The 22664-nt window shown below is 46.8% G+C and overlaps 2 protein-coding genes and 1 long non-coding RNA gene across 9 annotated transcripts in view; 2 read left to right on the forward strand and 1 right to left on the reverse strand.

The window, feature by feature from the left end:
* Positions 1-22664, forward strand: part of LOC135914901 (kazrin-like) — a 217267-nt gene that overhangs the window by 59002 nt on the left and 135601 nt on the right. The gene's annotated exons all lie outside the window — the stretch shown is intronic.
* LOC139056031 (uncharacterized) lies at positions 14431-15947 on the forward strand. The gene is made up of 3 exons (XR_011512101.1): positions 14431-14527; positions 15514-15723; positions 15785-15947. It is a non-coding gene; the product is annotated as an uncharacterized lncRNA (long non-coding RNA).
* On the reverse strand, positions 16619-22086 carry LOC135914899 (uncharacterized). Of its 2 annotated transcripts, none has more exons than XM_065447827.1 (10): positions 21587-22086; positions 20212-20503; positions 19812-19965; positions 19291-19651; positions 19055-19219; positions 18710-18896; positions 18357-18599; positions 17703-17874; positions 16949-17101; positions 16619-16881 (listed from the first exon to the last, which is right to left on the reverse strand). In XM_065447827.1, the coding sequence occupies exons 1-10, from the start codon at positions 21914-21916 to the stop codon at positions 16752-16754; spliced, it is 2187 nt and encodes a 728-aa protein (XP_065303899.1). In that variant the 5' UTR covers positions 21917-22086; the 3' UTR covers positions 16619-16751. The 2 variants fall into 2 exon arrangements, with proteins under 2 accessions (XP_065303899.1, XP_065303898.1); XM_065447826.1 differs by having other exon boundaries at positions 16953-17101; positions 21587-22085.

Below are 22664 nucleotides of genomic sequence, written 5' to 3' on the forward strand. Positions count from 1 at the left end.
TCGGGGGTGGCACACGCGCTACCTCGCGCTACCTCACTCGCGCTACCTCACTCGCACTACCTCACTCGCAGTACCTCACTCGCTCCCCTCTGGAGAGGGGCAGCGACGGTGACGTGTGTCTCAATTGTCTAAAGATTGTCTAAACGTACCATGCGTCTCACGTAACTTGCGCCAAAATTTAAAAACATGTATGTGTGCAAGTGCCACGTAGCGCCGCGCGACTAGCAGCGCGGCACTTTTCTTTTTGTGTGTATTTTGCGAGCTTTCCTTCAGGCTTGGGTAAAAAAAAAACGCTTTTATGTACCGCGTGTTGAGCAACAGACAGCTGGATCGGGAATTTTTCAGCGTGGTTTCCAACTGTCTCATTGATGCTTTTGCTCGCAATATTTTTGTTTTAGCAGTTGGTTAATTATTAATAACTAATTATGTAATGAGACGAAATAAAAAAAAAGTTTCCTGACTTCCTCCAAGCGATGGGAAACAACATTACTTTGGTTATGTCCAGCTGCGTGGCACTTATATGTTTCGAAATTCTGGAACAATTTACGCGGTAACGCCCAGTGTATGACGCGGTTACGATTCAGCCCAGCACCGGATAAATTTTAAATAATTTTTTTTGTCGCTGATGAGCTGCACATGCCCAATGACCTAAGCTGCACACCTATGCGGCACATACTCGGTGGCACTTGCCCAATGGCAAATACCCAATGGCAAATACCCAATGGCAAATATCCAATGGCCGAAGTTGGCGCCACAGAGGCCCATTGAAGTGCGGCACGTATTACGTTTCGCGTACTCGGTGACCCATGTTGGGTCACTGTACCGCTTCCCTTGTACCGCTTCCGCTCGTATGGCACAGTTATTGTATATACGCGTATAATGGCGGCGTACCATGCACGTACTCCTGCACGAGTACACTCATAAGCAGCCGCAATACGATAAACCTTCACCAGGACCGCGATCTGTAAATCATGTGAAGTATCTCACTATATAGCGTGGTAATGGGAGACATCGGGTGTTTCAGATGCGATGTCTGTGAATTGTGTATTTGGCCCAGGTCGTTTATTCGGCCTCAGCGGTTTCGCAGCGAATGGGCCCAGGACGACCGCGACAAGCCGGGTGAACGGTGCACTTCCCGGATAAGAAGGCCTTCGGGGCACCGAGGCAGTCTTATTCGAGACGACAGCGTGAAAGTCGTTACTCGTGGGCGGTATGTTCCATCACCTCGCACGGGTGTTAATGTCCGAAGACGTAAGCACCCGTTCGAATTGCGAAAGGTCAGCTGTAGTAAAGAGTTGACTTCGGGTGACGACAGCAGCGCCGTCTCCAGACGGGGGTGCACGCTGCCGCTGATACCGAAGTCGCGGCAGGAGGCGGGGAATTCATTCGGGAAGGGTTTGCTGATGGTGAGTCGCACTCGCGGAAGGTATAAGGTCGGGGCTCGAACGTCCTCTGAAAACCGGTTTGGGGGACGATTCGCACAATTCTTCTTGAGAAGCGCGTTTTACGAATGACGTCCCTGATATGACTACAGTTTTTTTTTTTTTTTCGTTCGTCGCGTTGCCGTCGTTCTCGCCGGGTCGGCCTTCGTCTTAATAATCGACTTTGAATTGTGATCTGGGCTATGACGCGGCCCGCGTCATCGCTCCCTCCTTGACTCTTGAATTGAAATGAATTTAATTCAGGCCTTTTACGTATACCAAAAGCAGGATTCGATTACGAGGAACGTCGTAGTGGGGGACCCGGGGTTAATTTTGACCACCTTGGCGGTTCCTTACCGCGCCCCCAATGCGCGGTACACGGGCGTTCTCACATTGCGGCCCCATCGAAATGCGGCCGCAGCGGCCGGGAGACGAGTCTTTTGAGTCGGCCTTCTCTCTCTTTTTTTTTCCTCTCCTATGCCATCTATCGAACTGATTGATAAAAAAACAACTTATTTATTGATTGTCTGCTTGATTGGTTAATAACAATTGATTATCGATTGTTAAAAATTACCGATTTAAAATTAGGTTTGTAAACTGCATCCTCTTGATAGTCGACTACATTACTGCCAGTTGGAATCGTCTTCAGGAAAGGCTAGGCAAGATAACGGCATTATCATATTTATTTATTTTTTTCCTCAGTAGTATAGCCTGTGTCGTCTCGCCTGTTTGTTTGTTTTCCCGCACAGCGCTCAGTTGGAATTAAACCATGTTCTCCCTTTCGTCCAACAATCAACCCCAGACCGCAGCTGGGCTCTACAGCGGAAGAGGGTGTTCTCGTGGTGAGTGCCATTCACCCCGACTGTCTTCTTTCGGATGAAAAAAAGAAAATCATCCTCCGAACTTGATGGAACCAATTGAGCCAGCAGAAAAGGGACTACTTACTCTTCTTTCTTTTTATTCCTTTCTCTTTCCTCTCAAACTTCGTCAAACTTTAATTGATGGCCTTCAAGGAAATGAGAAGTGCGAAATCTTCACGGGAATGGAGAGACCACCGAGGTACGCTTGCATAATGAACTCGGAAGATAATGGTAGGACCCCGTGCGTGCATTTTTGTGTGTTTGCATCTGCAGCATGCGACCTGGCGCGTCGTCCGAGGAACCAGAGATTGGGAAGGCTTTTACAGGCGTTTTGATGAAAATCTAAGCCTCTCTCTCTCTCTTAATTCCCCCTCCCCGCTCCTTTTGTTGGCTCTTTTGCGTCGAATCGGGTCATCCGCGCATGCGCTCATTGCCAGGCAGCGCCGACCTCCTATTTCACTTCGGCTTTGTCCCGCGCTGCTTCGGTTCGCATCGGTGCAGGGATTAGCGATGCAGGGCCACTCGACAGATTGAGTTTCTTCTTTTTTTTGTTTTGTTCTCGTTACTCTAAAGGCACTTTTGCACCGTCGCGATAACAAAGACGATAAGTTTCGTTTTTGTTTTGTTTTTTCGTGTTTTGATTTATACGAGAGCACCCTCGCATTATCAAAACGCGATGCTGTCCATAATAATGGTGATGATGGTGATGACTGTGAGTGACTCTTGACCTCCCTTACCCTTTTGGAAGGGGGCTGAGCGTGCCGCTGCATATATATATATATATATATATATATATATATATATATATATATATATATATATATATATATATATATATATATATATATATATATATATATATATATATATATATATATATATATATATATATGCGTGCTCAACTACCGCTCCGTTCTCCGCTGTCATTGGATTAAGAACTCCGGCGTTTCCCTGTTACTCCTTTCGTACACCTTTTCTGACCACTCCCCTTTTGGGCAGATAGGAATCGGACTCCTTCCCTAGGTAATTATTCTAGTTGTAATGAAGAAAGGAGGAGAATGACATACCGATCATCATCAAGAGCGGAGGGCACGAGACCGGCGCTCGAACAACACAAGCAAAGTCTGCCCGACTCTTGGCCAATCCCCGCGAATGGGTAAGCGCCAAACTCATCAAGGACATCATCATCATCATCATCATCATCATCATCATCATCATCATCATCACCATCACCATCTTGTTCTCCCTGCTCACTGTTCCGAGCTACCGCCCGTTTGTTGGACTCGCCCAATAAACTTCCTTACATAGTTAATATTTTGTATCTGCAAGTAATAGTAAGGACAATAAAATCGTGTAGCTCCCACGTACTGTGGGCATCCAAGTGTAGTGCCAAGAATTTCGCGTCCACCCTGCGCCGGTGCGCATCGACGAACCCCGACTTTCGACTCGACGAGTTCGAGCATCGTGGAGCTCGAACACGCCGCGTGTCACAGAAAGAGCGCTGCCTCACGATGTGGCCGTGAGGCTTGGCCTTCCGGTCCCGACGTGGGTGTGGCCCGCTTAGTGGTTAATTATCACTACTTGCAGGACCAAATAAAGTCTTCTATCCATCCATCTCCCTAGCTGCTCGATCATTGCGAACACGTTCCCCTTCCCCTGCGCCAAGTATGGTACCCCGGTGGTGTACACCACGCTCGAGCTGTTCCCAAGCAAACCTCTGGGGGACGCCAAGTCTGAGTTGCCACACTTTTTCGACAGAACTGCGGCCCTCCAAGAGCTTCTTGGTGAGCGTCAAAAGCCGGGGCGGTCGTCGGTGCAGGGCGAGGTGATGACGCTGCCGTGCTGCAGCTCGGCACAGCGTATACGTTGTCGTGTTCGGAATGCATGCGCAGCTAGAAAGAGCAAGGTATCCCTGCGCGAGCGCGGAGAGGAACCAAGCGGAGGAACCAGAAACAACAGCGACCACAATAGCAACAATGACGACGATAATATTATTATTATTATTATTATTATTATTATTATTATTATTATTATTATTATTATTATTATTATTATTATTATTATTATTATTATTATTATTATTGACAGTGAACATAAAAATAGGCATGATGATAGCGATGATGAGTAAATAGAAAGAAGAACAAATTCCGTAGTAAATAGTTGCTCCACCTCTGGCTGTTTCTCCATTGAATGAGCGCTACCAGTCTGCCGATAGTCGCTTTACTGATGCGGTCAGCGCGCCGGTGTTTGACCTGCTGTTGCCATTCCTAGAACCAAGGGCTTCACTGAAGTCCATTTGTGAATTAATGCTCTAACATTCTGGTGCAATAAGCCTAATAGTTTTCCGGGTATTGCGGCGCGGGACGAATGCGCATTCTTCTTTTTTTCTTTTTTGTTTTTTTTTTTTGTCGGAAGACAATCTTTTCTAATGTTCGCGTTTAATGGGGAGGACAGCGGCATGCAGCCTGTGACGGAAGAAGATAGTGCATTTCAACGAAGCTCCCCAGCGATTTTAGCCATGAGGCATTGAGGCGATACAGGTCTCTGACAAAGCTAGTGTTTCTTTAAGAGCACTCGGAGGGCTCCCGATTACGAAACTATCGCTCGTGGATCACCGAGAAGCGTTAAGAAAGCGCGGTGACTGTCCAACTCTTCAACCGTACTTGGCTACTGGCTCCACTTTGGGGCGCGAAGGAGTGAGTCCCGAATCCATCAAGGCGCATTTCGGCGAATGGAATCCATTAGTCCCTACACGCTTGCAACATTTCCTACGAATCGTTGCTCGTCATTTCGTCATTTGCTCTATACACTTTTCTTCTCTTAAGAGCGTCGTCTACGGGAGTTGTCTTATGACAACCTAAGTCTATATACAAGCCTACGTAAGCCTGACACCATATAAGTTCACAAGTGTCCAGAATTACCGCCTTCAGCGACGTACGGCGACACACAAGATTAACATTCAGAAAGCAGCTACACGTTCCCTAAAACCTCAGCTAAGTAAAATGCCTAAAAAAATGATGTTGAGACATGCACTTTCCAGTTCATCGACGCGTTCGTGTCGGTAAAGCGCCAGTAGACATAACGTACGAACTGCGGTAGAGTTTGCATTCATGTTACGGTGAACGCAACGAGCACTACCGAGAAATCGGTATTGGCGTGCCCAGTAATAGGCGCGTTTTATCTGCCACGTACGGATACAGTGAAGTTCTAGGCATATGAAATTCTCGTTTCTTTCTTTTTCATTTTGTTTTTCCTCTTGTTTCTAATCACCCTCTCCTCGCTTCCAGATAGCTCACAAGCTCGCCTTCGCGCGCTATAAGACAAGTTCTGGCAGCTCCCGCGAAAGTTCGGGAAATCCGCTGTTTTATAGCGGCGCGAGCTTTACCGCGGACAGCAATAAAGTTGCGTCACGCTACGGCATAAAGCTGGCGAACAACGGCCCATCTCGGTGCCATAATCTCGTTGGACCCGTGGCTCGTACGGCCCGAGTATACCTCGGTGGCGCGTGCCTCGTGAAACGAAACTTATCCATACGCAGTTTTTTCCGAACCAGTCCCACGCATTCCGTATATACTCGTGTTGTTTCAAGCGCGTACCACATGCGGCGGCTGCGCGCTATGCGCGTGATGCCATTTTCATAACGAACCCGGGGCAGACGTGTAGTAAGTACTTCAGGGAGTTCACGATATGCATATTGAGCGCGACCAAAACGCGATACATGTGGGGCCGAAAAAAAAAAAAAAAGGACTGCGCTGAGTCGACGGACGCGTTCAGCGGTGGGATGGTTCTTTATCACGAATGCGTTCCCTCGTGCGCCGCGCCTTGTTTACTCCATTACTTTGGTCGTCTCCTTTCGAACAAAAAAAATAAATATGAAGCGCGGGAAGCCTGCGCCCATAAAGTATAAGGGACGTCCGGAGTCTGTGCGCACACCGTTATTTAACCGGTCCTTCCGCACCGTCAGAAGCATTTTTCGCATTACGCGCTCGGTACCGGCGCGAATGACGAAAAAGTAAGAAATAGAAAAAAAAAAGAAAGGGTAGAACGACGTGGGAGAGCGCTGCACATATATAACGCCTCAAATGGGCGAAGGACCAGCGCACGAGATGAAGAGGGAAGCGAGAACAGGCGCGTGGAGAATAAAGAAGAATTGGTGAGATATATATATATGTATAGATATAAAAGGCAGAACCCAGCAACGGAGAATGGGAGTAACGCGGAAATGCGGGAGATGCCGTGGGAAGGAACACGGCAGTAAGGAAGGAAAGCATAAGAAGAAAATAAAGAAAGGAAGGAAGAAAACAGGTCGAGCAAGAGCCGAGAGTGAATGGAAGGGAAAAGGGGGAGGCCAGCCTTTTGAACGAGAGGCGAGAAAGAAGAAAGGCGATAAAGTAAGCAAAAGCGGGAAAGAAATCGGACGTAATAGGGAAATGCGCTGGGGGACAAAAGAATCGCGAAAGTGGTGTGCGACGGTTGTGTGCCCCAGTTTAGGCCAGAGAGCAAAAGAGCGGGAAAGAAGGAAGGGGAGGGGGGAATGAGAAGCGGGACGCAAACGGCTCGGCGCGATTGGGGAATGGAGATGCCGAAGAAGGGAGTTGCAACACCAACGTGGCCAGAAACGGGCAAAGGCGGGAGGGTGCATAGGATTGTGGGGACAAGAGGGATATGGGAGAAGGATGAGGGGAAGTTCTATACATGCAGCGAGTCCCGTGGCTTCTGATGCTGGAAGCGGGGAACACGGCGTCGGAAGCTTTTTTAGAACAGCTCCCCAGAGTCAATTCTTGATACAGAGGAGGAGGAGCGGTAGCTTTCCCGCCTACCTTCCCTGTCTCGCCTTCCCTTATCCCCTTTCCCTTTCGAGAACGCCGGCGGCGTTTATCTCCGTCGCGGTGGAGAAGCGGGTATGCTGGCGTTCCTCCGTGCGTGCGGCTTGCGAGGCAACGTGGGCGACAGCCTTGCGGACATGGGCCGGACGCGAACGCACTCTGCAGCTACGTTTACACAAACTAGATAGAGCTCGGTCGAGTCACTTTGTCGAACCGAGACTCGGTCGTCGGGTTCATGTCGATGCTAGCGGGTCGGTCCAGACTTCCTGAAAAGAGAGGGTTGACTGGCTTATGTACGTCGCATGCAACTCGGTCTGCGTCGCTCTGGCTCATCACTAAATCGGACTCTTCCCACGTGCGTCATATAGTACGAACGAAGCTTGGGGCGCGTGAGAGGTCTCGGTGAGTTTTGTAGGTTGGTGAGATATCGCAGACGTAGCGAGACATAAAAGAATGTCGCACGTTGCATTTAGTTGTGCGCGGTCGAGCGTTTCGTGCTATAACTAACAGTTAGGAACAGAGGGAGCACCGGCAACTCCTTTATTAGAGTTTAACTGCATTCTTACGTAATGAATGCCATCTTTTAGAGTTATTGTACCCCCCCCCCCCCCCGACGGATTACGTACACCCCTTATTAGATACAAGCAATTCAAAGTACTCCGTCAGAGAATGCATACGATAAACAATTGCGTTAAATATGGAATCGACTTTCCCTTTTGCTAAATGGAGTTGACTGAGCATTTAGGTGAGCTGAAAAGAAGGCGAACGGGCAGGAAGAGGGACTCCGTTGGGGTTGGCGTTCGTCGAGGTACCCCACAGTTCTCTCCACCGACAGTCAGCCCCATAGCTGTTTCTACAGCTGGACTGCATCTGTGTCTACAGTCCATTATTTCTGTCCTTTATTCGCTCGGTAGAATAAATTCAGCACTTTTGGCTTATTGACAATTTCACGCAGTTCAGCTTTATTTAGCTTGCTGTACCTTGGTGTGGTGCATGTGCCTCACTGTTATTGTTGTATAGGTCGTTTCATTAGAAATGGTGATGAAGGAGAGATGGGTCATGTGAGCTAGTGCCACATATGTATCGCTTGAAGTCATTACAATTTTTTCTTGCGCTTCCATAACTTCCTCGGCGGAGCGGGCCATCTACGTGCACCACTCGCGTTGGTTAGCGTGTCTGGGTAGCTTAATCGTCTTCCGCAAAAGTCGAAAGAAGGGACAGATAACGCTGGTAATGTATTTTCGGTGGTACGTGCGCTGCTTAACGGTTGTACGGGTCGCTTTTATCGCTCTGCATCGCGCTGGGTCGGTCTTAATGTGCGCTGTGAGTGGAAAGGATGGGAAAGGAGGAGGCAAGAGCGATCAGGACGACTGCGTGGACTTTGACAGCCGTAAAGTCGGGCATACCGAGTAACCTTGGTGGTGAAAAAAAAAAAACATCACAAACTGTGTCGCGTCAGCGTTTCCGTGTACCTTATCGACAGAACCGTCTGCGAGTATACGTGTAAGACATCGATCGTATGTTTATACATCCACTTCCAAACTGTCCGATCACCGAACATTGAAATTGTGCGACCAATGTAAAGCGCTTGCCAAGAATCCGAGTTAATATGGCGCTTCGGGTTCTGGTATACGCTCATGTTGGCTCGCGCTACCGTTGTCGCCTATGGAATTGTAGCCCGTGAATGCGGAGACTGCTGGGCGCTGCGGTCTTGTCGGGCACAGCGTCGTCGTAATGAGGTCGACCGTGGCAGACGAGCTTGCTACGGTTTCCTCTGGAAAAGTGCACACAACGTACGCTGCGGACGGTGAAGGAACTGCAGGCGGCCTCGGCTTTACTGTAAAGCACCTGAGGTTTAACTCGCACGCAAGTGCTGCGGGCAGTGAGGTGGATGTGATAACTCTTGCTCGCGATGCCTTAAAGCAGAGACCGGCAAAAAGAGTCCCTCGGGACGCTCACGGTCCCTGCGAACAAGCCATCTCGCCGGACATTAAAATTTTTTTGTGGTCGTCACCTAACCGTCCTTGCGTGACAAAGTGATTTAATCCCACGTGCTCGCTAAAGAGGTCTGAACTCCGGTTCAGGCACTTCAGCGTCGAAGCACTCCGCGCGCTAACGCATATGACAAGATATTACCGTGAGGACGCATTGGACACTCATGATAGGTGTATCGGCTCTTCGCGAAGTTCTCGAGTTATCCATAGACTTTGCTATAGTGAGTGACATATGACGGTCAGTAATTCCACTTCAGGGACCTCCGGTGGAAGGTGAGCGGCGGTTCGCCACGCGGCATCGAATTCACTGGATTGTTCGCAAGTTGATGTCGTGAGTCCTGTTCCGCCTTTTTGTGCGCATTGTGTAATTAACCGCTATCACTCTACCTTTTTAAACGACGGACGCACAGCACAACGTGCCTAAATATTTAAGTTTTCTGAAACTATGTTCAATAGTAGCGCGTGGGTGGAACAGTGACTGACAAGTTTCGCCAGGGCGGAGATTGTTATACGAACGTCTTCGTCCTCCTTCTCCCCTTCCTCCTTCTCGTGTGCTCGTAAGGGAAAACGCACATGAGGACGGGGCGTTTGTGCCCACTGGCCTGACTCGCAGTTTTGTCGCGACATCAGTCCAACAAACATAATCAATGACCGTTCGTATACGGGACTGCCGGCGCGGTACACGGATCGCAGGGACCAGAAAAGCATGCGTGACTATAGCTGTCAGCCATGTACGCATGCATGTTTGCACGTTTGCGGCATACACCATGGGCGCTATAACGTAAAACTATTCCAAACTTTTCTATTCCAATTCTGCTATCAGCCCTCCGCGATTGGTCAAAAACTTTTTTCGACCACCCTCCACTTCACCTGTCTGTCACGCGACGTTACAAAAACCGCAATACCTCCCCATCTGATATGATGTGTGCACACTGATTATGCATGATTTGACAGAAAAAAGAAAAACAGTTATTTCTGATTCGACCCCTTTTCGCCATTAGCCCTCGGCTATTGGTGAAAAGTTTTCGGGCTGCAACCACTTCACCTGCCTGTCACCCGACGTCACAAAACCGCACGAACTCACCGCGTCAAAGTGACGTGTACGCGATAAAGATGCATTAATATGCCGAACAAAACTGAATTTTTTTCGGAATAGCCGCAGGCTGCCCCGTTCCGAAAGGAATAAAAGATAGCTGCCGCCGATCGCGGAGACGCTGGCTACTCGCACCTGCCGGAGAGCATGGGTGTATTTGCGTATAATAAAACTTCTTGCGTGACCGTGTAACGTTTTCAAGCACTTTCGGCACGTTTACTACCTCATTCTGCCAACTCTTCTTTGCTGAGGGTAAATTTTAGCGTCATTCTTAAGCTTCCGTTGCATGCCGCCGCGATTTTCGACCAGCCACCTCAAGCTAAGTAAGGGAAAGCCGACCAATCGCAGACGCCAGCACCACCCTCTTCATCCGGTTATCGGTTTTCAGTGCAGTGGCTCGGCCCCATCGAATCCCTCTCCACTTGAGCGTTCTCCTCGCTTCTTGTGAGCCAATTAGATACAACAAGCCGCTCAGTGTAGGCAATGTTATTCGTTTTTCAAGCAAACAAAAGGGACGTCCTATGAACGAGGAGAGCGTTTGATTGGTCTGTTCAGACAACCCTATGGGTGACCGCCCGGTGCTTGCGTCGGTGGTTACGCAAATTTGACGTCAGGAAATTGGAATAGAAACATATTGGAATAGTTTTACGTTATAGGGCCCCATGTTCAACTCGTACAGTCATCGTCAGTCACCATGCCCCATTTACGGAGGCTCACTTTGATCCGCCGCGCCCCGCTGCTAGCCTTGCTCTTCACTAAAAGCCGTAGTAAATGATTCGAGGTATCTCGTTCACTTGAAGAGCTGGCGTACACTTGCAACATCGTTTAGCTAGACCCCTGCGCAGGGGAGGCGCCTATATATATGATTGCTCATATCCTTGACACTTTCTATGCGACGTCTCCCAGCCTAATTTTTTTTCCTCTAATATAGGGAACGTGGTTGGCAAGTTTGCTGGGCGCATTATGTAATAGAGTTCCGCACCCGTGTATCTATGAGCCTTTTGGAGAACTAACATGGCTGGTGGACAGTTTGCACTGTGGAACTTCTTGTACGTGTTAAGGACAACCCTGCGGTCGAAGCAGCCCAGTCGGTTCTTGTTCTACGCGTGTGTGTTACTCAGTGCGCTTGACTTGAATACGACGACTGCCAACAATAGACCTTAAAAAGTTTCAGTGAAGGCGAAAGGCCCGCTCGCCCGCGCGAGCTATCAATTCCACGTCGCACGACCAGCGTATAAAGAGGCGAGACAGGAAACGCAGGGGGGTCAACCAGACGCGCGTCAAATTTGCTACCCTACGCAGAGGGAAAGTGGTTAATAGATGAAAGGAGAGAAAGAAAGAACGCAGAGGCGCTGAGGGTGCCGCTTCATGCGAGTGTGCGCGATGGCGCCGAACTCGGTCGCTGAGGATGTCTCTATAGTTGAGATTGTTTAAGCACACTGGCAACGACGACAAGCGAGTGGACGCACAAAAGCTCTACGTATATGTCTTACGAGTGCACTTGCGTATGTCTTACCAGCAAAGCAGTACGTCGACGATTGTCGATGTCGGTAAATTTCGGGAAGTGGAGCCACTTCTGAGTTCGATACATCGGTTCTCGTCGCGGAGCTCTGCACCACGCCGCGAACGCCTGCGATATCGGTGCAGTTATTACATGGGTGAAATCTTTACTCTGTTCGCCACACGTTGAAGACTTTATGGTTTGAAAAGTGCACCTGCCGCCTAAATCGAATGCATGCTTATAAGGGTCAATTGTGTACCACCATAATCCTTATGACAGCGGTTATTATGAACAGTATCACATCGTAAAACCAAAACAAGAAAAGAAAAAAAGAAAACCCTTTAGAGTGGCGGGTCGCGTAAAAACTATTCGCCTCGTTTGTCCGTTTTACACATTCCTGAGATGAGCAGCGCCATGTTTCCTGTTTATTTATTTTTTTTCGAAGCTAAACAGAAGGAATGGCAATGCCATTACGCGGGAAACGCGGCGGCGGCTGCGGCGGACCGGGGCTCGGGCCGCTCTGTTTTGCTGACTGTTTTTTCTTTCTTCCGGGACGCTCGTCGGCAAGCGTTGATCACTAACGCGGAAAGCATTCCCCGCGCAAGCGGTGCACGGCTCCGCGCACCGCCGCCACCCCTTATTTTCTAAGGCCCGCGCTTCGTCGCTCACCCGCCGTATACCAATCTCTCTCGCTTTTTCTCTCGTTTCTTTGTACGAAACCCTCTTTTTTCTCTCTCTCCTCTCAGACCCGTCCCCATTCCCCTTGGCTTCTCGTCTGCCGAGTTTAGAGACGACGGCGGCGGCGGCAATGATTTGTCCCGCCCATCCTCGTTCTCCCTGCGCGCGGCAGAATCTATAGCGAACGTCGGGCGCGCACTAGCTCTGGCTCGCTCGGCCGCCCGCCGGCCCAGGGCTTCACGTGTCTATCTATTTAGATACGGGCTAAACTCTTTCTGACGGCCGGGGGAAACGCTCCTCCTCCGAGAAGAGGCCCACCGACCGACGGGTCTGCTCTTCGTACGTACCGTATTTTTCCCGAATCTATCAACGCCCCCTCCTTGTTCATCATTTTCCTCAGGGTCGTCTTCTTATTGTTCACCGTCTTGCTCTTCTTGATGCCCATCTTGATAACCATTAATCCTTTTCTTGTTCATCTTCCGTATGTCTTCCTTGTATTTGTTCATAATATTCTTTGTGTTGTTGTTGTTTTTGTTCTTGTTGTTCTTGTTCTTCTTCGTCTTCTTTTTAAGTCCTAAGAGGAAGTCTTCCTAAGTCTTAAGTATTCTTAAGAGGAAGCTTTAGCTCCAACCCAACTCCGACGCTGCCTATTCAAATACATGTAAACCGCAAGAACGCTTTTCTGAGGTAACCACGCGACCGATTTTAATGAACTTTGTTTCATCTGAGAGAGCAAGGTAAATTATAGTGACTGTTGGAAGCAAAATTTCGATTTAGGTATTGAATTTTGTTAAGAAGATTTTCAAGAATTCGAAAGTTTAAAAAAAATAGAAGCACAAAGTTTACAGATTCATTGCGCTGCATAAAAATAGATATCGTGGTTCTGTAAACGGAATCCACTAGATCATCGAAAGCAGACAAATTTGATACGTCATTTGATATATTACGTGAATTTGTTACTTTGTTTACAAGGGTTATGCAAAAGCTGTGTTTACATATTATTCAATTTTTTGAGATGCATGTGTAACATATCAATTTTGTCTGCTTTAAACGTACTATTCGATGCAATTAACGGAATTGTATTGTCAATTTTGGTTGCTGAGTTACAGAGCTGTACACTTGATAGTGTCGTTTCTTGAAAATTTACATGCTTGCCAATTTTTAATAAGAGATTGACGACCTATATCAATAATCTGAAACCAACACTCACTAGATTTTAAGTTTTTCTTTTAAATGCAACAAGCCTTGTCAAATTTGTTGCAGTGGTTGCCGAGAAAAACTAATTCTCTTTTTACATGTATTTATTTAGGAGCACCCGAGCTCACGCTTCCTCTTAACGCTTTCACTTTAATACATTGCAGACAGGCTGGCCATATCAACGCGTTACCTACGCACCGCTCTTGCCTGTCTGTGATGTCCAAACCTAATGAAGGGTTATGTGATTGCGGAAAGCGGAATCTCCGTGTGCGTGGTCGAAGTAATCGCCTCCGTACGGTTGTCGTGGTAATAACTGTTTTCCTTTGCCCTAAGCGCGAAAATTCAGACGCATCAATTTTGTGGTGAGTTACCACGTCGACGCCGCATCCACAATTTGCATGTGGGCTCGCCATCTTCGAAAAGCTCCTCATGCTTGCTCTTCGTCCCCTTTGATGACGCAAGAGGCTAGGTCAAATTAAAGGGAAGCTGAAACACTTTTCGAAAAAAATGAGTTCTCTGCGGCATTCTACAGTTTTGAGTCCCCTGAACACGAATATCAGGTTCAAAAAGGGCGGAAACAAGCGCAAGCACCTGTTTTTCCAAGAAAACGCGCGCCAGCGCCTCAGGGCATCGCGCGAACGCCGCTGTTGCCCGTGATTGGTCGGGGCCGCTGTGACGTCGTTCGCGGAGGTCGCCGGTCGGCGCCGCCGCATGTCTCCGTTTCAGAGCGTAGCACCATTCCTTCCTCTCTGGTAGCACGCGGTTCTGCTGTTCTGGCTAGCTGAGTTGCAAGATGGAACGTTCTAGCTGTCTCCGACAGCTTGTATTGTCTCCCTACATGTTTGAACCTACAGCCGATACGGAAAACGATGGCGGCAACAGAGTCAACGACGATAGTGAGTGTGCCAACAGCGAGAGCGGTGTGTGCACCTTCTCGCGCGCTGGAAATCTTAGCTGGTACGTATGTTTTTTTTTTTTTTCATGTAGCTGCACGTTGCAATGACGGGAGAAAAAATGCGCTAAAGTGTCACTGGGAACATGCTGCTGGAAGAATGCCGAAGCACTAACTTCTCATTAGATTCTAAACACGGGTGCAATTCCGCGATGTCTTTTCAGCGTTGATACACGATCGCGAATATAAGTGCCGCGTTTCAAAGCGCGCACATGCAGTGCTGTGAGGTACAGTCATGGAAGTTGCTTATCATACACATCCAGAGATGACCAGAGGTATTATATGTGCAATATTCATACTATGGTTCGACGACTTTGCGAGTGTGGCTCGATCAAGAATCGGTATGCGTGCTCTATGCTAGTGTTGACATAAAGATATTAGGCAGTTTTAGCACCGCCGTGTGGTAAACACGATAACTGAACCGTACGTCGAATGTCACTAGGCAAGCCTACACTCCATTTGATACCTCGGGTGCATCGCTGTGGAAGCTACGCTCGAAGTCCGGTCACCAAAGTTTATTACTGCGCGAGTTTCCGTCTATGCTTCGCAGCGTGCCAGCGGCGTTTGCTCGCGCGATCATGCACGTGAAGCTGCCGCGACGGGCTGCAATTGAAAAATACTGAAAAGAAATTTTTTTTAAAAGAACGTGTTAGTAGCCGTATAAGTATACGGATGGTTTCTATGGGTAAATTCTTTTTTTTTTCATTCAGAACTGAGCTTATATATGGAAAGCTTTCTGAAAAATTGGGTCAAGAAACACCGAACTTTTTCTAAGTGCGAACGCAGCCACTGCAAGAAGTATCTCAAGCCTCCACAGCGTTGCACCTGATGTATGAAACGGAGTATAGCAACGCTAGCAACAACGCGTTTTCGCATTTGTCGTAAGGGTATCCGGCTACGCTAAAGCTGTGTTACCAGACGTTAATGGCTGCAAATGTTCGTATTTCTCCAGTGCATCAATGTGGGCCTAATCACGCTTTCATTAAACTAGGTGCACCTGCATGAGCTGCGTATTGATGGAAGAAGAGAACTGCTTGTGCTGCCAGGAGGTGCAAGAGATTAAGAAAAAACAGAAGCGCACGCAGTGCGTAACACGTTCAAGACAATTCAGGACTGTGTGCCTCAGCAGGGCAGTACTGGAAGTGGCACTTGCCCAGAAAGGAGTCGAACCGGCTGGGCAAGGCAAGAAGTTTACACACAGGTGTGAAAATGATATAGCCAATGGAAAAAGAGTGATGCAAAAGCAATTTTTTTTTTTACAGGCAGTTGAGGTATGCAGCATACCGCCAGTTTGTCTGGCTAGTATGGAAAAAGTTGGGAAAGAATAACCGCCGAATTCTGCCAAGCTGTGTACTTGAAGTTGTTCGGAAGAAATACCCCTCCAGAACTGGCTCATATACAGGCTTCAAACACTTCTGGGATTCCATTTAGGTGAGCGAAGATAGATGTGCAGATGTATTAATGAAATGCTCTACAAAATGCAGCAAGTTAGTTTTTCTCTATTTGAATTGTTTTGAGTGTTTCCAAAGGGCATTTCATGAATTTTTTTTTTCGTTACCTTTATGTATTCATCAGAGTACAACTCCTTTTTTTCACTGTACTTAAATCCCACAGATATTAAATAATTTCTCGAAGCTTAAAATTATTCAGCGCTTTGTAGGAGTATGTGTAATAACAGCAGCTGAAAGGTTTCTGCCTTCGAGAACCACAGTGTGACTGCCATGTAAAAAGATAAACTTTGCTTGCACTAACGAACTATGTAGTTTTGCTTTCTTAAATACAAGTGAGGAATCCCATTGTTACTATGCTAACATCAATATGGAGCGTTTGCTAAACTCAGTGTAAATTGTGAAGTAAAATTGCAGCTTGAAAACTATACCAGTAAGCATCATTCAGCTTTGGTAGGTGCCCACAAAGCTACTAATGTTGCCTGATATTTCGTCTTTACTGTCTGACTACAGATAGTACCTGGAAGAGATGTCTCAAATTAGAGGAATTTTGCAGAGGTAAATAAATGAGACCAGAAAGAAATGGCTACAAATTCACTGGACTTCTGCGTAATTACTGAACGCACGACAGTAAGTTTAGTAGGGACATTTGCAGGCTGGGAATATTTTTTATTAGAATGCATCAGGCAATTGCACCAACACGCAAAGCCCATTTTTCTGTTTTCAGTGAATGAGCTCGCGACGTTACTTATTGAATCTTGTTCTCCTCCGTCTCACAGCATCATCCTTGGAAACTTGAGGAAACTGGCTGCACAATGGTAGCGGGGTCATCGGGAGCCGAGTTTTCTTGAACCGTGATGACGAATTCTTTGCCTCCACCATCACGAGGTCCAAAAGCATCTCCACATATTCTGTAAAAGCATTTGATGTTACCATCAAGTAGTGGTGTTAATACGCACAAGTAAAAATAATTTTCACCTACTGTGCGTTGTCCGTTCCTTTACAGGGCAAGCAATTCCCTTGCCCCCTGTAGCCTTTGGATATTTTACATTCCACCTGGCTTCACCATCTACTCTGCATGCTTGGCCTCTTTCACTGTTTTCATTGTGGTGCAAGGCGGCTAACTGGGTTCTGAAATGACGGACCATGGTCAAATACACAGTAATAACAGGTATGTGTGAATTGCGTGTAAACCTGTAATCATCTACAATGCCTGTTTTGTGAACAATGCATGGGTCACATAGTACGGCCTGGCAGGCTCTATACTGCCCCCCCCCCCCACATGTAATAACAAATTTGCTTTAATAACTAGCACAGTATGTACAGACGGGTGTGTACATCCTGAGTAGATCTCAATGTTCCTTTTTTTTCATTTTGGGTGCTGCTTGACAAGAAATTAGTAATGTAATCACTTTTAACTGCAGCTTAATTGACTAGCCAGTTGAAGAATGTATGCCATAGCAAGCCTGTCATATCCCTACCCTTGTATGCTCAATATTTCCCAAGTAGAAATTTATAGTGTAATGCTGGTTGCTTCCACAACAATGTTGGTTCTCGAGAAACCATGTGACTACGAGCCTATACCAAACACAGGTATTTAATAAACGATGCTCCTGCCTTGACAGTGTCCATCATACTGCAGCAAGTGAGCATGTGCAAAAGTACAATGCTCACTTCCATCTTGGCAGGTTGCATACGAAGGTAAATGCAGGCTGAAAATCATGAGGCTTACCTTGCCTTCATTCCAAGGTATGAGTACTGACAATACTTCGGAGCAAAATGTATCACAAGTCCATGAAAAGTTTCAAGACCGTAGGTCTGATGTGATGTTGATAGCTTGGGCATGTCCAATAAAAGGGGCTTTGAAGCCGCAATTGCTTGGAGCCTTTCATATGCCTTAGAGTCTGAAAAATATGGCACAGACACTTTCTCATTTAGACACAGGACAAACCAGTCCTAAGTTGAGCCATGGAAGTTAGGCAGTCTTAGTGAAATCTCACTGACAAGAAATGTCTACGTGGCACACAAGTGACATGAGCCTAGAGAGTATATGGACATATGCGTGCAAAAGATCACCACATTTATGCAAAGAATGCTGTGCTAGCTGCTCCGACAACTTCTCAATCAGCTGTCGTTTCAGCTGAGCCAGAAATACTAGACCACAAATAGTGAACTGTGCAAAGAATACCTGCACCATATGAGCTAACAATGGCAAAGAACAAAATTGGACAGACCCAAGATTTTTTTGCAGACTGCTATTACATTATACAATGACTAAGATACCCTAAACCTCCTTTGCACACGTAGACACAATATGTACATGCAAAGCATTGCACTGGTTTTCAGTAACATATCCTTTCCCTACATTTTGACTGACAGTACTTACTCTCACTGAGCCACTGACGGCGTTCAGTTTCCTCATGTAGACATGCTGGGAATATTGCACTGTTGTGAATGTGCACATCCTTAATATGATTTAGTAGTGACAACCACTTGGGAACAATCTGCTCGCTGTGGGAATGGCTGGATGCGACTGCCCAATACAAATGATTTTGAATCGACTTCACCCATGGCTGCAGTTCCTTGCAGTCATGTCGCTTTGAAATGGCAGTCAATTTTTTGGAGACACCTGAAATGCATAATGCAATGTCCGACATCCAGTGTCCATATTTTACAACAATACATATAGCAAGCGCCAATATTTTCAACCCAGTATATAGATGTGTTGCTTCAAGATACCTTTTGCGACGTGCCAGACATCAAACTCATGCCTGATTCCTGGTTTTTCTCTTCGCATATAGGCCTTGATCTGAGCATGCCGGTCAGTCACAAGAGTCTTCACAGAGATACTATGGTTTTCTAGGAACTGAAGGCTACGCTTAAGACCCTCCAGTTCCATGTGGCAGCTGCCGCCTACCTCATTTGACTGTAATTACAAGAAACAGTATTTTAACCCTCTGAGAGAACATGTTGGTATACAAAATAAACTCAAGCAGCAGGAACCGCTGCAGCAGCACAACATTCAGCGGTATGCAGGCGTTGTGAAGTCTTTAACAAAACGCTAGAAAAAAAGTTAAAACAAACCTGGACAAGCTCTACGTGGAGCACTTTGTTGTTTGCAACATCCATCAAAGAGTATGTGCCAAATTTGGCACTGAAGCCAGGCGAATCAGCCCGCCCATCCCCTGCAAGCTCAACTTCTTGGCCACGGGCATTTTCGAATAGCTGCTTTTGTTGTTCCCTCCAAACCTTCAGGAAGTATGTTTCAATGTAGTGAGAAAATGCACTGCAAATAATAAAATACGAAAATGCTTCCTTACTTTGTCAACTGCAGGCCAAAGGTGAATACGCTGGATATTGAAGAAGGTCCTGCCCGTAACAACTTCAACACCTATAGAAGCCAGCATCCTCAAAGTTGCAGCAGGATTATTGCCCGAAAACAAAAGGGCAGCAGAAAGCTTCAGGTTTAGCACTGGCTGCTGGTTTACAACGTCTTGGTTCCTCCAGAATAGCTGGTGTCCTAGTGGGCACTGAACACACACCTCTGTAAGTGTCCCTTCACAGCGAAGACTGTATGTGCAAGGAGCAAGGCATGTGCGGCAGACTAGAAACAATGCGGTCAGGTGCCTCTTTTCAACTAAAATTACTCCATCTTCCGAAGAGTCGGTACAGGTGTCGGGCCTGAAAGACATACAAGATTTTCACCGAATGGAAAATATTTAGATGGTTTGAAAACTTGTAGGAGATTTGCAAGTAATTTACACAACTAGTCATGAACCACAGGCTGCAGAAAGTGCTGACATCTCAAAGGCTATGCAACAGTAAGAATAGCATAACATACTCATGGCAAGGGTCATTGTCAGGATTGTAATCGTCGTCGAAATCAGAAGCAGGTTCACTGTCACTTAGGCTGTCACTGTCACTCTCATAACATGGCTCTGCCACATTCATCACCTGAGTAGCAACATCTGCAGTGAAGTTGCCAACCTGGACACCTGAAAAGAAAAAAGAAAGACAATTCTTGAAACATTCATGCAATTATTTCATGGCCCACTATTATCCCACCATCCTTCTCATAAAGTGTACAGAATGTCCAGGGACCCATTCATTTCAAATTAATTTGCAACTCAGGCTATTACTGAAAAACTATGCTGCACATTCTTATTCATAAAATTATCTTCCTGAAAACACGAATTTCTTCAATGTGCACAAAGAAGCAGACTAATGTCAGGTGATCTTACCGATTGAAACACCCCGAGGCTTTGTCTGCGTCCCACGTGAAATGAAGTTGCACTTTTTGTTTATGTCTGCTTGTGATGCCGTGCAAGATGTTACTGGTTGTATCAGAACTTGAAGGCTCTTGTCTGCAGTTTCAGGGCTACTCTGTTCAACACCAGCTGCCTGTGCCACAATGGCTGCTTCAGCCTCTTCATTATATGCCTCTGTCACACTGGCTGCTTCAAAATCTTCGATTGGTGATGGTAGTGGAACAGGTTCATCAGGGGCTCGGTTCTCAAGGAGCTCTGCTAGTATCTGAAAGAGTGCAAGGCATGGATGTCATGAATTTCAGCATATCAGTATACATGACAGCAGTTGGATTACTTACAATAATTGAAATACTTTTTTCATTAATTTATGTGATGGATTAGTTGTCTAGTGATAGTAATATTAAATATTTTGTCTGTAATTTCATGGCTAAAGTAATTGAGTAATTGCGCTAAATATGCACCAGTAAGCTGTGTACGGTGTCAGAATGTTGGTAATGTGGTGAGGTGTCGTTGAGAAACATGGGGGGAGTGCATGAAAGTGTATGTTACCTTAAAGAAAGGTTGGCGTCCCTTTATACTTTGCTTTTTGCTTCTTGTATGCATGAAAACTTTTTGGAAGCAATCGTAAAGTAATACCATTACTTTTTTAAGGCGGTAATTGGTAATGTAATTCAAATCAATGAGCGTAATAAGACAGTAATGAGTAATGTAATATAATTACTTTCAAATAATAATTTTCCCATGCGTGATGCATAGCTAGTTCCCTAGGAACAAGGCCAAGAAATTTTTTTTGCCAAGCAGCGATGCCTGTATTGGGCTAGACCATGTGGAACGCTGATAACTTCAATACCTCACAACGTTACTTCATTATTTGAGCCCGTTCGCCTTGCACCAGCCGTGCCGACGCTCGCTTTTGCGGCATTTCGCTGCTGGTAGCAAGCTGTGAGTGCGAAATCTACGGAACGAAGTTTTTACACACCGAGTTCAACTACTCTAACGCGAGCATGAAAATATTACCGTAACGCCTCATGTCGTGCGATTTGAACACGAATGCTGAACAGCTAAATCTGCGGGCACCCCGAGGTAGGACGAATAACAAATATCACTGAATGCGCAAGCGTACCCCCGGCCAGTTATTTCACCGTATCAGAACAGCGCCGAACAAACAGCTGTAGTACAGTGTTCCGTGACAAAGCGGAGAGGCAAAACAGGATGAAAACGGCAAGCACTTTGCACGTAGGTGCATATTCCCGGCTGTGCCTCCACCTCGCTTCGTCGTAGACCGTTTGTTCGACACTAAGGTGATCATCTGGTAAAAAATTGCCCGTGTGCACATTAAAACCCTTACCTCACGCTTTCTCCTCTTGGCGAAGGCCGCTTTTGGAGGTGGCGAGGTGTTTTTCTTGTAGGAGAATATAGACGGAACAACGCCGAGCTTCAGTCGCGCCGATTTAATTGGAATACCGATTGCCCGCATCGTTTTCAAGCTCCGATGATAGTCACTGTCGCGGAAATGGTCCGAGCACAGCACAGTTGATTTCGTCGGCACGAACTTATCTCTCCTCACCGCACGTACCCACTGCGCTGCAAGCTTCTTGTCCTTCGGGAACCTGTGAAACACCACATCGTCTCGCCCGCCTGTGTTCGCGCAGCCGAATGCTGCACAGAACGAGGGCATGTTGGGCGCCCTTGGCTGTAGGCACTCACGCAGCACAGAAGGAAAGCACAGTTCACGAAAATCGCAAAACAAACGTGAGCGGCGGCGGCGGCGGCGGCGGCGGCAGATCTCTCGTAGCGTCGTTCAGTAAAGCGCAGGCCGGAAAGAGACTTGTCAGCACGCCGGTCGGCAGCTCGGTTGGCTCGGTCTCCGCCCATGACGTCACTCTCCGGCTCTCTCCCCTAGCAACGTCCTCACCCGGAAGCGATGGGGGCGTGTCCGCGCGGGCGATTTAGAAAGCGATTTCCGCCCGTTATATTAACAAAACGAAAAAAAAAAATTTCGGAACCGTAAATTATTAAGTCTGCTCTTACCAATCCCAGAAATTCATGGAAATTGAAAACCGTTTCAGCTTCCCTTTAATGCCAATTTTCTTAAATCGGACTGCAAAAACATGATGCAAGCACATAGACACAGTGCCGCGCGCACCTGAGTTCATATTCGGCATGAATGTGTTGCGTAATCACATTCTAGTTCATTTCGAGGAGGATTGAAGGCCATATTCAGTAAAATGTAAAACGGATCTCGAGAAAATATGCAACAGAATGACAATACTCCTTTGTTCAGGTTGTTTACAGGTTGTTTTCTTGCAGGTTCTCTGGACCGCAGAGGAAACTGGTGGGGCGGTGTTTATATTAGGGGTGTGCTGCTTACATGTGAGAAAACACGGCATAAAGAAGGGCAGCGCTGCTTTCTTTCATTTATTATC

This window comes from Dermacentor albipictus, chromosome 2 (assembly GCF_038994185.2).
Source record: "Dermacentor albipictus isolate Rhodes 1998 colony chromosome 2, USDA_Dalb.pri_finalv2, whole genome shotgun sequence".
NCBI lineage: Eukaryota > Metazoa > Arthropoda > Arachnida > Ixodida > Ixodidae > Dermacentor > Dermacentor albipictus.